The following is a 14,938-nucleotide window of genomic DNA, read 5'->3' as shown; positions in this document are numbered from 1 at the left end:
AAGAAAGACAGGGGTGCTAGGAACTGCAGAGAACTGGGTTTTCTGTAAGAGCCTGTACTCAACTGTCTCTAGCCCACTTTCAGGCAGATTTCAATTTGTTTCTTATGATTTGAAGGAATAATGCTACTTGTGCCCACAGCTGTGGGGAACCAAATATTGAAAACAGAAGCTTATGGGGAGGATTCCTATTCAAATGCTTCCAAGTAAACACTTCAATTTGAATTAACCATTATTTCACTTCTATTAACATGACTGAAAAGCGCTTGGTCCCTAATTTGACTTGTCTAAGGTCATATTGCATGGACTGTTTAATGTAGAGAAAAGTTGCTGTTTAGTGAACCCGAGATCTTCTCTTAGGAATGGTTAACCATTAACAAAGGCATCTTTTGCTGGAGAACAGGGAGAAATAATAGACACAGTTTTAAATAATGAGACAGCTTTATCTACAGCAATACTAGTATTACTCAAGCTGAATGATTTTCAAAATTAATATTTTTAAAGTCAAACAAATGAAATGAAGGTTTTATTTTCCTTGATTATAATTCTCCAGCCATTCATAGCTCTTCTTATCTAGTCACATGTCTGTTTCCTTAAAATGTTTGCTAGTGGTGGAAATAGCATCTTTGTCTTGTTCCTAATTTCTATGAGAAGGCCTCTCCTGAAGAAGGAGGTTGGTATCATGGCCAGAAAACCTATGTTATGGTCACATCTCAGCACAAAGAGTCATGTTTGAGCTTTTGAAATCTCAGCTGGTACTGACCCTGTCAAATGCTGCTTGGTGCGGATAGAAATTTGATTAGCACCCAACCAAGAGGTAAAATCCATACTTACTGTTTGCTGTAGTCTAAAGAACTGGGAAGGCAAGGGGGAGGAGCACCTGGAGTACCACAGGAGTGACTCCAGGAGTCATCCACACACCTTATCTGAGGTAGGACACAGAAAGAATGGAATTAAACCCCAAGGCAGGCTGGAGAGATGGCTCAGAAGTTAAGAGCACTGGTTGTTTTTCCAGAGGACCCAGGTTCAATTCCCAGTAACCATGTGGAGGGTCGCAACCATCTGTAACAAGACTTGATTCCCTCTTCTGGCCTGCAGGCATATGGGCAGGCATGACACTATATATAATAAACAAATCTAAAAAACAAAACACACCTCCAAGTCTGAGCCCCAGGCCTCTTGCTGGTTTGATGACTCTGATCTGCTGGCTTGGAGCCAGCAGGTGCTGCTGGAGTTGGGATGTATGGGTTGGACTCTGAGTAACACTAATAGCACAATGGGATAGGACTATTCTTCAATGCACTGATATGACAAACACAACCAGATATTTTTTTTTTTTTTTTGAAACTGAAACCTTGTGTTGTTTTGCTGGCTCAAAACACAGGATTCCCCTGCCCTGGCTTCCAAATGCAAGAAGAATTATAAGTGTGAGTCACTTGTAAACCAAACTCCTCTTTTTAGTACATGCCAGCCATCATCTCAACCCTAACTCGACGCTTTCCTGCATGACAATTTCTGTTCTTTGCTAGCTAACCTATTTTAACGCAGCCACCGGGACCATCAGAGGAGAAAAGTACAGAGGGCAAAGGACTTCACTTGCTCCTTCCTAATTACTGACATTTTTTGTCCGCATCACCCTAATAATGGCATTTTGCCCAACAGCATCAGTTGGTTCCAGTTGCCAGCCTGCTTCAGCATTTCCAGAATCAGCCTGCTGTTCAGTCTGGTGTTATGCACCTCCCTGAGAGGCCACAGCCTGCCTTCTCACAAGGCCCCTCTTGCAGCCCTCCTCATAGATCTCAGGTCTACCCCTGAAATGCCCCCTCCTGAGTTACTGACAAAGACTAGGGAGTGACCTCCCTCAGAGGCTCCCCAGGTATCTAGGTTTTATTAAGTCAGCCCCTTCCCTTTGTTAAGAACAGTTGGTTATTGCCCCTTTGCTGGAAGCAAGCAAAACAATAGGCAGACATTTTACATATGCATCTACTATTTGTTTCTGCAGTCCCACTTTTGGGAAACTATCAAAAATTCTCTTAAACAAATGTCAGGGTGCCATGGTTTGTAATAACAAATGAGCAGGAAAAGCATCCCATCCCACCATCACCACAACACAAATCTAACAACTGCCAGTGGATGGCAGGTCATTTGAAGTCCCTGTGAAATGAAAGCAACTTTTCACTAAGGTGGTGACTGAGAAAGGGAAAACTGTCATCTGAGAAGGTTCAATTTTCATCTTCAGTAGAATGCTGTAGGGACAAAAAGCATTAAACACCCACCAGTTTTATTGGTGCTGTAACACTGATGTTCTTGTTTTTTAATAGATGTGTGGAGAAAAGAAAGCAAATAGCTTGTTTTTTTATTCTCTCTCTCTCTCTCTCTCTCTCTCTCTCTCTCTCTCTCTCTCTCTCTCTCTGTGTGTGTGTGTGTGTGTGTGTGTGTGTGTGGCCCTGGGACATCAGAAGAAAAAAATCAGATTCCCTGTACTAGAGTTATGGATGACTGTAGGGGTTGGGAATTGAACCCTGGTCCTCTGTTAAAGTAACAAGTGCTCTTAACCACTGAGCCATCTCTCCAGACTCAGTTTAAGATTTTAGAAAACAGGTTGTTGGCATCAGGGAAAAGTACAATTAATTCTAGATCTTACTCTGTGCACTATATTGCTGAGGCAGAATGCCCAACACTGGATAGTTTATAAGGAACACACATTTTTTTCTAGCCCTGGTTTCTGGAAGCTCGTAACCTCAGAGCCATCTCGCCAGCCCCTGTCAAGCAGTGTTCTTCCAAAAAGAAAATGTATGCCACGTATGGTGGTACATTCCCTTAAACCCAATACTCAGGAGGTAGAAGCTGATAGATGTCTGTCAGTTCAGGGCCAGTAAATTTCCAAGTAGCCATAGCGATAGAGTGAGACTCTATCGCAGGAAAGGAAGGGGGAGAAGAACGAAGAAGGAAGGAAGGGGAAAAGGAAGGAACAAGGACGGAAGGAAGGCAGGAAGAAGGAAGGAAGGACAGTGTGCGCACACACACATGCTTTGTGTCTACCGATGAAATAAGAGGTAAAACACTGTCTGAAATTTGCTTGAAGACACCCAGGAAGCCAGGAGATGTTACCCACTTACCACTAAAGCTCTTGCTGGAGTTGTGGAGATGTAAATTACTCTCTTCTATTTATAAACTTGGCAAGTTTTCACAAGGAAAATGTTGTGTAGCCCAGCACTCAGGAGGCAGAGGCAGGCAGATATCTGTGAGTTTGAGTTCAGCCTGATCTACAAAGAGAGTCCCCAGACAGCCAAGGCTACCCAGAGAAACCCTATCTTGGGAAGAGAGGGACCATGTGTTTGCATGAACAGTATAATCTAGGAAGGTATACTAAGTGAAACAAAGTCTGAAAATGAATTTGATCTCGTTTGAGATTTGCCAAGATTTATAATGTACAGTGAGAGCCAAAATTACCTTCTTTTTCAAGCATATAGGTAAGTATTTCTAAATAAGTAAACATGGTTATTTGATGTTAAGGGCACTGGACTCCAGGGATGTGACTCAGCAGCCAGACCTCCCCCTAAACAAGCTGAGAGGATTCAAAGCAATGAAAGACATTTTCAATAAGCTAGCCTTGGCACCAGTCACCAAAGCAATGACTGGGGACCTCCTAATCAGCAGCGCTGCTATGACGTGCAACTTGTCCCATAGCTGCCAAAAGAGTAAAGTGTGTCTCCCTCTTGGCACACTCAATAGGGGTCAAGAGAGTTTTCCTATTGGGAACTGGGCAGTATTGGCTCTTCCAGAACTTTCAGGGTGGGTGGAGTCTTGAGGCTCAGGCAAGCCACTCCCCTCAGCCTCAAGCAACTTATTCTCTCCCAGGGCTGGAGCTGCTCAGGACCTGCTGGGACCTCAGGAGTCATGGACCCCCCACAGCAGCTGCTCTTCTTTGTGAATGGCAGGAAGGTGAGCTCCCTCTGGCTGCCCAGGCAGGCCAGGCCCTGGCCTTTCCAATCCTGTGCCCTGCATTTTCCCTGAGTCCTGGGCCTGCACATAGGCCTCTCCCTTCCCAACATTCCCTTTCCCTGGCCTTCCCATCATAGTGGGATACCCATGCCCATCCATCCCTCAAACAGCAGTGAAAGAGAGCCTTGTTCTTAGCCATCCAGCTCTGTGAACCCAGACCTCCCCACCCTCAAAGCTCTGGCTAATGATATCGTCCAACAGATTCGGATAGCCTCAATTCTCAGCCTCCCTGGGTGAGCAATACCCAGTAGTGACAGGACCACAGTGATGTACTTACTGATTTGTGAAATCAAACCAAGTTCCTGGAATAGCACAGCTTGCCAGAACCAGGCTCTAGGGACCCCTGCTGAATGTGACAGTCTGTTTTGTTTGTGTGTGTGCTATGGCTCAGAAGACCTTTATAGCTGTTCAAAGAAAGGACTGTTGCTTGCAGACAGCAAAGCCCCTGGGCATCATTTAAAACCTGGTTCTGGGCAATAACCTTGCTTACTAGAATGTTCTCAGTATAAACTGAGGCACTTTGTGGGGGTGGGCAGAGGTCTGCTTTCCATCATGTAGGTGTTCCTCTGTTTGGAGCCACCTGTGGCTTCTGCATCTGGCTATGAACAAACAGAGCCCTGGCTGACCCTCAGGAAGGCAAGGAAGGTTTAGCACACACCCTTCATGTGTGAGGTGTATTCTGAGGCCATGAGTTGATTCACACAGCTGTGGTTTTGGAATGCAATTATTCCAGCCCCTCTAAAAAGCTTGGTGCTCCTGCTTTATGGGCTTCACATGGATAAGATGGATCTTTAACGGCTAGGTTAATGGGGTGCAATGGCTGCCTTGCTCCTTCTTTTAGTTTACATGACTGAGTAAGCACACACCAGTCTTCTGTCCCCACTAAACAAACAGGGTTTCCCTCACAGATCACTGAGACAGCCTCGTGGAGACACACCCCTTTACTAATGGGGGCCATGCTATTTACTGCAAAAGGAGTGATCATGAATATTTAATCTGTTTTCATTAACATGCCAAACTGCATTTGGGTTTATGGGATTAGCAAGCCACAGAAATGAAGAGGCCCTGGCTGGTGTGGAGTTGACATGTCCTGGGGTGACAGCTAACACTTGTGGTATCAGGCGTGACAGGTGCTGACATAGAAACAAAGTAAGGTGGGCAGGATCTGATGGGGTAGATGAAGGGGATGGTTTGGCCTTTCAGAGCTGGGACATTGGAGCAGTGTCTGAGACGAGGTAGCCAAGCAAACATATGAGAAAGAACTTTTGGGCAGAGAAATCCGGTGCAAAGGTCCTGGGGCAGGAGAATTTTCACACCCTCAGAGAACAACTGTTCAGGCTGCAGAAGTGGCTATGAGCCAGAGAGCAGCTTTTTAGGTGAGAGCCGCTCAGTGTTTAGTTCAGGAAGGCAGATGCCAAGCTGGGTCTGATGTCTCTTACTTTCTCCCTCCCCTGCTTCCAAACAGGAGTTTTTAACAAGTAGTGCAACCTCAGGCTCTGTTGATTTTTAAGAATAAAGAGCCCTTTCTTACTTGAAGGCTCATTTAATCTCTTAGTCCCACTTCTGGCACCACTGGGACCTCCAGGTGCCTTAGACCTGGTCCTGAGACCAAATGTTCTGTTATCATTGTAAAGTAGATTCTAGAAATACTTGTTTAGGTTTTAAAATTATTCCCATAACCCCACAAAAACAAACATCATGCCAGCTTTTCCCTCCCATTTTTGTCCCTCCCAAATTTAGTGAAGCATGAGTTTCAACATTGGTTGGCAAGTGAAGGGCTGCCCGGAGAAGCATGAGCAGCTACTGGATAGAAGGTCCCTGTGAAAAGCCAGACTTGTGTGACTCCGATCTGCCTTTGCAAGGAGTCCTGGATGACCTTCAGGGTGCTCTGGTTTCCTGTGCAGCAGTCCCCTGGCTTTTGCTTTTTGTTCTGCAGGAGAGGACTCTGAATGCAAATGTAGTAAAAGTTAAAAGTCCATGCACTGTCTGCGTTCACGTGGCATAAGTCAGCTTGATGTTTATCAAAGACACAGTGCCAGGAGTTTTAAGTTCTCAGACACAGGGACTCTGGCATGAATTCCCTGAAGTTGGTTGCTCTCCAAGAAATCCTGATTCCAGGGTGGAGGAGAGGGTCATACAAGTGTCTGGCTGGCTCAGGAATTCTCTGGGTGGCATGCAGGGGCATGCATGTAAGACTGGGATTTAGAGCTGTCACCCCTGCAGCCAAGGCTCACAGGAGGCAGAGAGAGCTGGGAAACAGCTTTTATAATTGTGCAGGCTCCATGCTGGTGGAGGCAGTGTAGTCGAGAATTGTTTTCAGACATTCAAGGAACAGAACATAATGACCCTGATTTCAGTCGGTGGAAAGAAAGAAAAAGTTAGAAAGGTTTTAAACCTTAGATATCTCAGCAGAGTGAGACTGTGAGTTGGTTTGAGGAAAGAGGGAAGAGGACAGTAAATGAATTGACATGAAGTTTGTCTGGGGACTGAACTTATCGTATGGGAGGTGTGTGTGGTGTGTGTGTGTGTGTGTACATATAACACCCTCTTCTGTATTGCATGTTCCTCAAAAGGGGCTTGATTTTTTTCTGCAAGGGCCCGAGTAGAGTTGCAGGAGTCAGCACTGGATGTGTGCTTTCTGTCTCCTTCTCAAGGGGCCAGAGTACCACAACATGGAGAAAGATGCCTAGAGTTTGTGATTATATGAAGACCCCATGCTGCTGTCTGTGTTGTGAAAGCCATGAGACATGAAAGCAGAAGAGGGGACCAGCTGGGGGACCTCAGTGGGGAAGGAATGCATAGAAACAATGTAGAAATGCCACAAATCCATTACTTGATGAGCTAACTTAAAACATTAAACGCAAATTTTATGTGTATGGGTGCTTACATATGTGTCTGTGTAGCATGTGCCTGCTTAAAACATAATGATGTAAAGAATTCAATCAAATAGAGAAAGCAGGATTCCAGGGAGCTATGACCTTCCATCCCGTTTCAGTCTCTGCACCAGGCTGTCTCCAGCCCCGGTGCTTCAGAGTGCCTAGTTGCACGGCCTTGCATGCCTCAGCACAGGCATTTACAGCTTTAGTCTGGGTGTCTGGGGGCATGGTTTGTTTCTGTCTCCACTAACTTGGCAAGCAAGTCTTTTAAGGAAGCTGCATTCATCTTTCCGACATTCTGCTCTGCCAGCAGCTCCTCTCTCTGTCCTGCTTTCCTCCCTCCCTACCCCTCTCTGTTGTGTTCCTTTGCCTTTCTAGGAGAAGTTGGACAGAGTCACTAGTGTTCCTGTGCATGGAAACCACTTAGGGAACACGGATGATCCTGGGCAAGGGACAGGCAGGGTTGGAGATTCATTCTTTCATTTGAATGTTGATGCTTGCACATCTCAGGTGCATTTCCCTTGAATCGGGAGCTTTTACCAGTGTGAGCATAACTTCACACCAGCTCTTGTTCCTGAATGTGTAACCATGTTTCTCTCACACAGGTGGTAGAACAACATGTTGATCCTGAAATGATGCTGTTGCCGTACCTGAGGAAGAATCGTATCCTTTGCTGTGTTTGTGAATATGTGTATGTGTTAAGTCTGTGAGCCTGTGAGAGTCTGTGAGAGCATATGTGTGTGAACATGTGAGTGTGTATATCTGGAAGTCTAGAACTAGTCTGAATGTATATTTGTATGTTCTTGTATGTGAATTTGTGAAGATGTGAGTGTATGAATGCATGCAAGTCTTTGCGTGTATGTTTGAGATGTGGGATGTTTGTGTATGTCTGTGAGTGTTGTGTGTGTGTGACTGTGGGAGAGTGTTGTTTGAGTGAGAGTGAGCACATGAATGTGTGCATTCTTGTGTGTATGAGGGTGAAAGTATGTCAAAATGTGTTAAGTGTGTGTATGAGCTCTGCATGTTAGAGTATGTATTAGTTAACCTCTGAGAGTGTGTGCAGAGGTGTTTGCAAGTGTGTTTGTGTGTGAGAGTTTGTAGGAGTTGAAATGCGCAAGAGTTTTAAAGTGTGTGAATACAGGCCCATGTGTCTATGTGCATGAGTATGACATATTGAGTATATGTATGTGTCTGAGTGTGGGACTGGGTTTGTGTGAGTGCGAGCATATTAGTGATAGTGTCTGTGAATGTGTATATGTGAATGTGCACATGTGTGACCGTATATGAGTTGTATGAGAATTACTGTCCTTGTGCGTGTGTTTGTATGATGTGACAGTATATGAGTGAGTGTGTGTGTGGGGGGTGCGTGTGCATGTTCATGTGTGTGTGCGTGTGCACCTGTGTGCACATTTATGTGTTTTTGAGTGTGTGAGTTAAGTGTAACTTTGTGATGTGTTTGAGGTGTGTGTGGTGTGTTTGAGTGTGTGAGTAGCTTGTTTGGGTATGTGAGTGTGTGTGTAGGAATGAGTGTGTTAGTGTTCTCTTAACCTCCTCTTTGGCGGAACTGGGTGGTATAAAATGGAGAAACCAGCAAGGGATTGGAGAGAAGGATGTTGAAAAGCATTAATTGAGACTCTTCTAGAATTAGCAGACAATATTTGTACCTTATCTTCAGTGACTGATGTTTATGTCATTGGAGAAAGAAAACACCAAAGTCTCCCTAAAATAAAATGGGAAGAACATTTTGGTTTGAGACATAGAGGCAGGCAGATATTTGTGAGTTCAAGACTAGCCCGGTCCAATTATGAGTTCCAGGACAGCCACAGATGTTATGGAGAGTTTCAAGACCAGTAATAATAATACAATTACAGTAATAATAATAGAGAAGAGATGTGAGGGAGCAGTCAGAGGTTTCACTGACAAGATGCAGACAAATGACTTACTGTGTTCTAGCGTGACACAGATGGTTCATAGAGCATTTATAATACAACGTTTTGTACATTTCATCAGAGACCTCCATAATGATGAGGGCTGATATACAGTGCACTCCCACCTGCAAATCCTCAAAACACTGACATGCATGGACCCTTCCTTCTTCAGTCTGGCCCTACTTTTGGCAGCCTGTGCTCCAGCTTCATAGAAAGGGTGGAAAAGGCTGGAAGGCACAAAAGGAATCAGGAAACTAGAAGACTTAGGCAGCAGCTGTTGGAGAATCGAACTGAACTCTCCTATGCATGTCTGTGATGATGCTGTGTCCTAAGTCAGGGCTATGCTAGAAAGAAAACCATAGCAAACGGTATCTTTAACTCTGCTTCTTCCAGTCCGACTCACAGGCACTAAGTATGGCTGTGGAGGGGGAGGCTGTGGCGCCTGCACAGTGATGGTCTCACAGTACAACCCCAGCACCAAGACAGTCAGGTACCTCACAGCAAAGTTCAGCTCCGAGTGAGCTCCGCAGTTCTCATCTCCATTTCCTTCCTTTTGTGGTGAATGTGTATGGAAAGACCTACACTGGGCACCCAGGATAGCGACATCTCCTTGCTCCCATGCGTGCATTCTCCATCTGTAAGCCTGGGAGCTCTGCTTCAAGGAGCAGTTAGACGGTGTCACTCTCCTACCTAACACCGCCTGTGGTTTCCTATTTTGTTTACATTCTGTATTTATCTTCAATGCATTATGGTTTCACACATGTATCTGTTCTGGTCTCTCTCCCCTCCTCTTCTGGGACTCCACTCATGCATTTGTTAAACCACCATTCTCATTCCCCACAATCCAGATGAGCTGTAGGATCCGAGCAGCAGCCAGGGCCATGCCATGCCTGCATCCCCTGGGAAATCTCCCTGCTTCCCAGCCTGGCTGCCAGATTTTTGGAAATTGAAAGTTCTCTTTAGACTCCTCTCCTGAACTCTGTGCTTCAGGAGATCTTTGCCCCAGATCGCCTTATTCTTAGCCCGTAAAGGCTAGTGATGACATTGTACTCAGTGTACGCTTAGCATTTTCTCTCTCTTCTGCCCATCACGAGCTTCTTTGTCTCAGAGCCTGGGGGATCTCTTTCAGCTCCTTCCTCACCTCTGCTTTCAGCCACTACCCCTACCACCAAGCACCCAGTGCACACTGCTGGGAAGAGTCCAGCTTTGGGTTTTAAGTCATTATCTCCTCTCACTCGTGACCGTTAATGGTTTCCTGACAGTCACTCTGGTTTATCCTTACTCTAACACAAGGTGGACTCGTCATTTTCCTTACATTTCAGAAACACAGCCACTAAAACGTAGGGATGAGAACAACTGTTCATATATCTTCTCTCTTTTTAAGAATTGACACTTAATAGAATGTGGTATTTTAAGCTTCTCATGTACTCATATGAGATAATATATATGTATGTATATACCTCAATTACATATGTATGTATATATATAATTTTAAATATATACATGTGATATATACATATATAATGTTTTCATTTTTCAGAAATTCATACATGTGTACAATTTATTTTCATCCTATTTCCCCTTCTCCCTCTAATTCCTTTTGGAGCACCCCACTCCGAAGTTATGTCTTTTTCTTTATAAGGCCCTGAGTCCCCTTTGTACTGCTCATGTACTCATGCGTGTGGCATCCACTGGAGAATGGTTGACCTCCATGTGCCACACCCGAAAGACAACTGACTTGCTTTCCCCCAGCAGCCATCAATTGCCAACAACTTCTGAGGAGATGAATTTTAAAATATGCTTTCATGGGTTTTCTGGTTTATTTTGGTTTTAAAGCAAGACAGCCTTACAATTTGTTACATGTAAACTCTGTGGTTGGGCACAAGTAGCCCAGTGTTCAAACTCACCTTCACTAGGAAGCCCTGTCTCTTGCTCCCTGAGATCTGCCTGGTGCCAGCCTTGGGTAGCTTTGTCCTCACTCACATTCATTGTGCTTGACCCTGACTGACTTTCCTTCTGTCTCCTTCTTTTTGTAGACGTCTGAGCTGGACACTTCAGGGCCCACGCATATGTTCTACATGTGCGCTTCATATTGACCTTCCAGTCACACAGATTTTAGCAGAAGCATTAACATGCTCCATCCTCCCTGATTACCTACACAAGACAATGCTCTTCCCCTGCATTCATTTATTCACGGTCTTCTCCATTCATTTATTCAGGGTTCCCCCCATTCATTCATTCTCTTCTCCCCATTCATTTATTCCCAGCACTTCCCACAGTCTCAGTACACTGGAGACTTGTCTGTCTTTCTCAACTAGAAAGTACACTCTGCTGGGATCCACATGTTCCTGTTCACTGGTGAAACACAACACCTGCAGCTCTGCCTGGCATATAGTTAGTCACGCAGTATGCAGTATTTATGTTTACTTACCAATAAGTGGTATCATTCCAGTCTTTTGTTCCTATCATATGGAAGGAAATTTCACATATTGCTTAAACATGCATTTTTTTCTAAAATTTCAATGAATCCCTTTCAAGTAATGAATTTAATATAGTGGTTGTGTGTTATATCAGTTTGAAGCAAAAAAAAAAAACCCACAATAGGGGATTATTTTTGAGGGTTCATCAATAAATCTCCCTATAGATAATGTTTACATCCATGGCCATTTACTTATGATACTTCTACAGAAGTATACATACAGAATTAGGGCATGTGCATTTAAAGTTATTTCTCTTTTTGTCTTCCAAATGCACTGTCTCCCAGAAGAACTCAGAGAGAGTGTATTTACACTCATGTATTTACACTCATGAATGGCAGGAACCCCATTTTTCCAAGCCTCTATTAAGACTAGACATTATAATATTTGAGGACATCTGTAATTTTATTTGATAAAATGGTGTTTCTCAGTGTTAGCTGAAACCTTTGCTGATCATTTGGGCTGTGAACATTTGCCTCTTGTGCCGATCCCATCTGTAGTTGTGGCTAGGAGGGGAGAGCATTTTAGCTGTTGGAATTGGGCAGCTTTGGCCGTGGTCCTGAGGGTGGAATAGCTCTTCACCTGACACTAGTTCTTCCTCTGCAGAGCAAATGATGCCACACTCACTTTATTGCCCAGCCAGCCTTGGTCCAGCTCCACCTGCAGGAAGACAGCAGCTCCAGGTTCACACCACTTACATGCAATTAGAGAGTGTCAGCCCCCATCTGAAAGGGAATGATTAAGCTGGTGGATGCTTTCAGGAATTGGAATTATGAGGTCTAATTTTAATTCTGCCACTGGCACTCCAGCTGTGACCCTGAATACATCACTCTGATGCTCAGATCTGGTTCTGAAGAAATGCGTTGGTGCTGAGAATGAAACACAGATTCAGAGCCTGGAACATCACTCCTGACCTGCCTGTGGGAGGTGCCCAGGGGTGCTCGGTCCCCTTTCTCCAAGATGTCATGTAATTTGTCACCTGTGCTTCTCTTTTGCATTTCGAAGGCATCATCCAGTCAATGCCTGTCTGACCCCCATCTGCTCTCTGTATGGCGCAGCCGTCACCACGGTAGAAGGCATAGGCAGCACCACGACCAGACTCCACCCCGTTCAGGTGAGGGTGCGCTGCTCCCCTAAAGGGACTCTGAACCCCAAGGACTCAGAGAGTAGCAAGTCTGGGTCCTGCTGCTTGGTCGCTGGTAATAGCTGAAAGGCACAGGGGCTGACTAAAGCTGGGATGCTGGGATACATGAGTAACTGACTTCTTGGGAAGATGCTTTTTGAAGAACAGAAGACTCCCTTTCTTCAGGTAATGCTGACCCAGCCAGCTTTGTTTCCTCTGTGTTCCAATCAGAGTGACCTCTCCGTCTTGTGTCTTCCAAATAAGAAGGGAACACCAGCCATGTGCATTGACACATAAAGTTTTTGGTGAAAGACAACTTGATTTAAAATCTGAATTAAAAGTATGAGCCCCCCCCCATACATATATCAAAATTTGTGTTGGGTTTAGACTTGTTGGAGGACAGGCTCTGTCCCGGGGTCTGCAGCTCTTCCTTGAGTGGTGCCTGGCTCCCTCATTTAGGGCTGTTGCTCAGACCTAAACCATTTACATATGACCCCCAGTATACCATTCATTCTCCCTTGTCATGGTCCTGCTATTGAGGACCATGTCTGTGGAGTGGACACAAAGGGAAGAGGTTTGAACCACATAGGAAACAGACAAAATTCACCTTCTATAGATGTGAAAAAATCATGAGTTTAATGTTCCCAAACCCAATTAAGCTAAAGGAGGAGGCTGTTCCCTGAATAGCCTGTGAGAAGTTAAAAAACATACAATTTTGCTGGGCATTAGTGGCGCATGCCTTTAATCCCAGAACTTGGGAGGCAGAGTAAGACAGATCTCAGTGAGTTTGAGGCCAGCCTGGTCTACAGAGCAAGTTCCAGGACAGGCTCCAAAACAATACAGAGACAACCTGTCTCAAAAAACTAAAAAGAAAGAAGACATTTAAAAGCCTTTTGACCTGATGTGCTGCCGGGGTGGAGTTGATAAATTCCATGCCATTCATCCTCACAGCCACTGCCTAAAGTCAATCTGAACAGCTTATGGGGCTCAACAGTCAGACTGGCCGGCCCAAGGGAAGCCACTTGAGATGTAGCTTTTGGGGCCTCTTCTCCAAGTTCAGGGAGCACAGAAATATCCTGGGGACATTGCTCTGTGTTTGTTGACCTGTAGGAGAGTAGCAGGTCTGCATTTCTAACCGTATGCTTCCAGGAGAGGATCGCCAAGTGTCATGGCACACAGTGTGGATTCTGTACTCCTGGGATGGTGATGTCCATGTACACACTGCTCAGAAACCACCCAGAGCCCACTCTCGATCAGCTGACGGCTGCCCTTGGTGGTGAGTATGCTCTTAGTTTTAAGCCATCATGACAGAAATAACTGGACACCTACCATCTGTCACATGCTGAAATAAATGCTATTTGGAAATTCATTTAAAGACTTTTATAAGACAGTTACCTATATCATCTTCATTTCATAGGTAAAGAATCTGAGATCTAGAAAGAGTGTTTTATTAGAAAGTATCCCTACAAAGTGAGTTCCAAGATGGCCAGGCATATATAGAGAAACCCTATTTCGTAAAACCAAAACCAATCAACCAACCAACCAACCAACCAAACAAACAAACAAACAAAGAAAATGTGTAGGAAATGTATAAATAATGAGTGTTTGAGGAAACCTGTCACCAGAGATCTCACTCTTGTGCTGTTTCTAAAATAAGCCTCAGGGGCTGGGAAACAGGCTGAGTCAGTCAGTGTCTGGTGTGAGGACATGAGTTTTAACCACTACCGCCTATATGAAAGCCTGGGAGTGATGGCCAGTGCACTGGGCAGGAGGATGCACAGACTCAGGAGGACCCCTAGAGCCTACTGTCCAGCCAACATAGCAGGGCTGATGAGTTCCAGATTCACTGAGGGACTGTCTCAAAAGTATGTGGAGAGCAATTGAGCAAGTGTCAACCTCTGTCCTTCCCATGTACTCACACACACTTGTACACACACCAACAGATGTGTACATAGACCACACACACAAATAAAACACGACCTCATAGTGGGGTGGAGTAAGGACACAGAACCATTGTGAGAGAAAACTGGCTGAATCATTTATTGTTAATAATTTGTCTGCCTAATTGTCTCCCAGGTTCAGAAACGACACACTTTTCCACCTTTACTGTTACAGAACAGCTTTGACCAGCTGAAACTTCCCTTTCTGTCTCTCTCTCCTTCTCCCTTTGCTTTGACTCTGTCAAAACTGATAGCTGCCACAGTAAGGATTAATAATGAGAAGAATCTTCCATTAAAAAAAGAAGAAAATTTTTCCACTGCAACATGCATGGACCACAGCACATGATGCTAAGTAAAATAAGCCAGACACAGAAGAGCAAACGCTGTATTATACAAAGAACCTAAAATAGTACAATAGAAGCAGAGAATAGAATGGTGATTGAATAGTGATTACCTGAGGTTGGAGAAGGAGAAAATGAGGAATTATCAATCAAAGGTTACAAACTTTGTTTTGCAAAATGAACAAGTTCAGTAAAAGTAACTTGGTTCCCACAGCTTCCCATACTATGTTACATAAACCATTGCTGAGACT

At 44.6% G+C, this 14,938-nt stretch overlaps 1 protein-coding gene across 1 annotated transcript in view; it reads left to right on the top strand.

Annotated features, from left to right (window-relative positions):
- Positions 1 to 3,859: 3,859 nt before the first annotated feature.
- The window catches only part of LOC127226327 (aldehyde oxidase 1), a 56,831-nt gene continuing 45,752 nt past the window's right edge, over positions 3,860 to 14,938 (top strand). Inside the window, exons 1-5 of the mRNA XM_051190251.1 lie at positions 3,860 to 3,942; positions 7,484 to 7,541; positions 9,200 to 9,296; positions 12,289 to 12,397; positions 13,556 to 13,682. Of these exons, the coding sequence (XP_051046208.1) occupies positions 3,898 to 3,942; positions 7,484 to 7,541; positions 9,200 to 9,296; positions 12,289 to 12,397; positions 13,556 to 13,682 (436 nt within the window). The 5' untranslated portion in view covers positions 3,860 to 3,897. The remainder of the gene's footprint in view (positions 3,943 to 7,483; positions 7,542 to 9,199; positions 9,297 to 12,288; positions 12,398 to 13,555; positions 13,683 to 14,938) is intronic.

Source organism: Phodopus roborovskii, unplaced genomic scaffold (genome assembly GCF_943737965.1).
Source record: "Phodopus roborovskii unplaced genomic scaffold, PHOROB, whole genome shotgun sequence".
Lineage (NCBI taxonomy): Eukaryota > Metazoa > Chordata > Mammalia > Rodentia > Cricetidae > Phodopus > Phodopus roborovskii.
The sequence above is the reverse complement of the archived record's forward strand: the minus strand, read 5'-3'. Positions and strand labels throughout refer to the sequence as shown.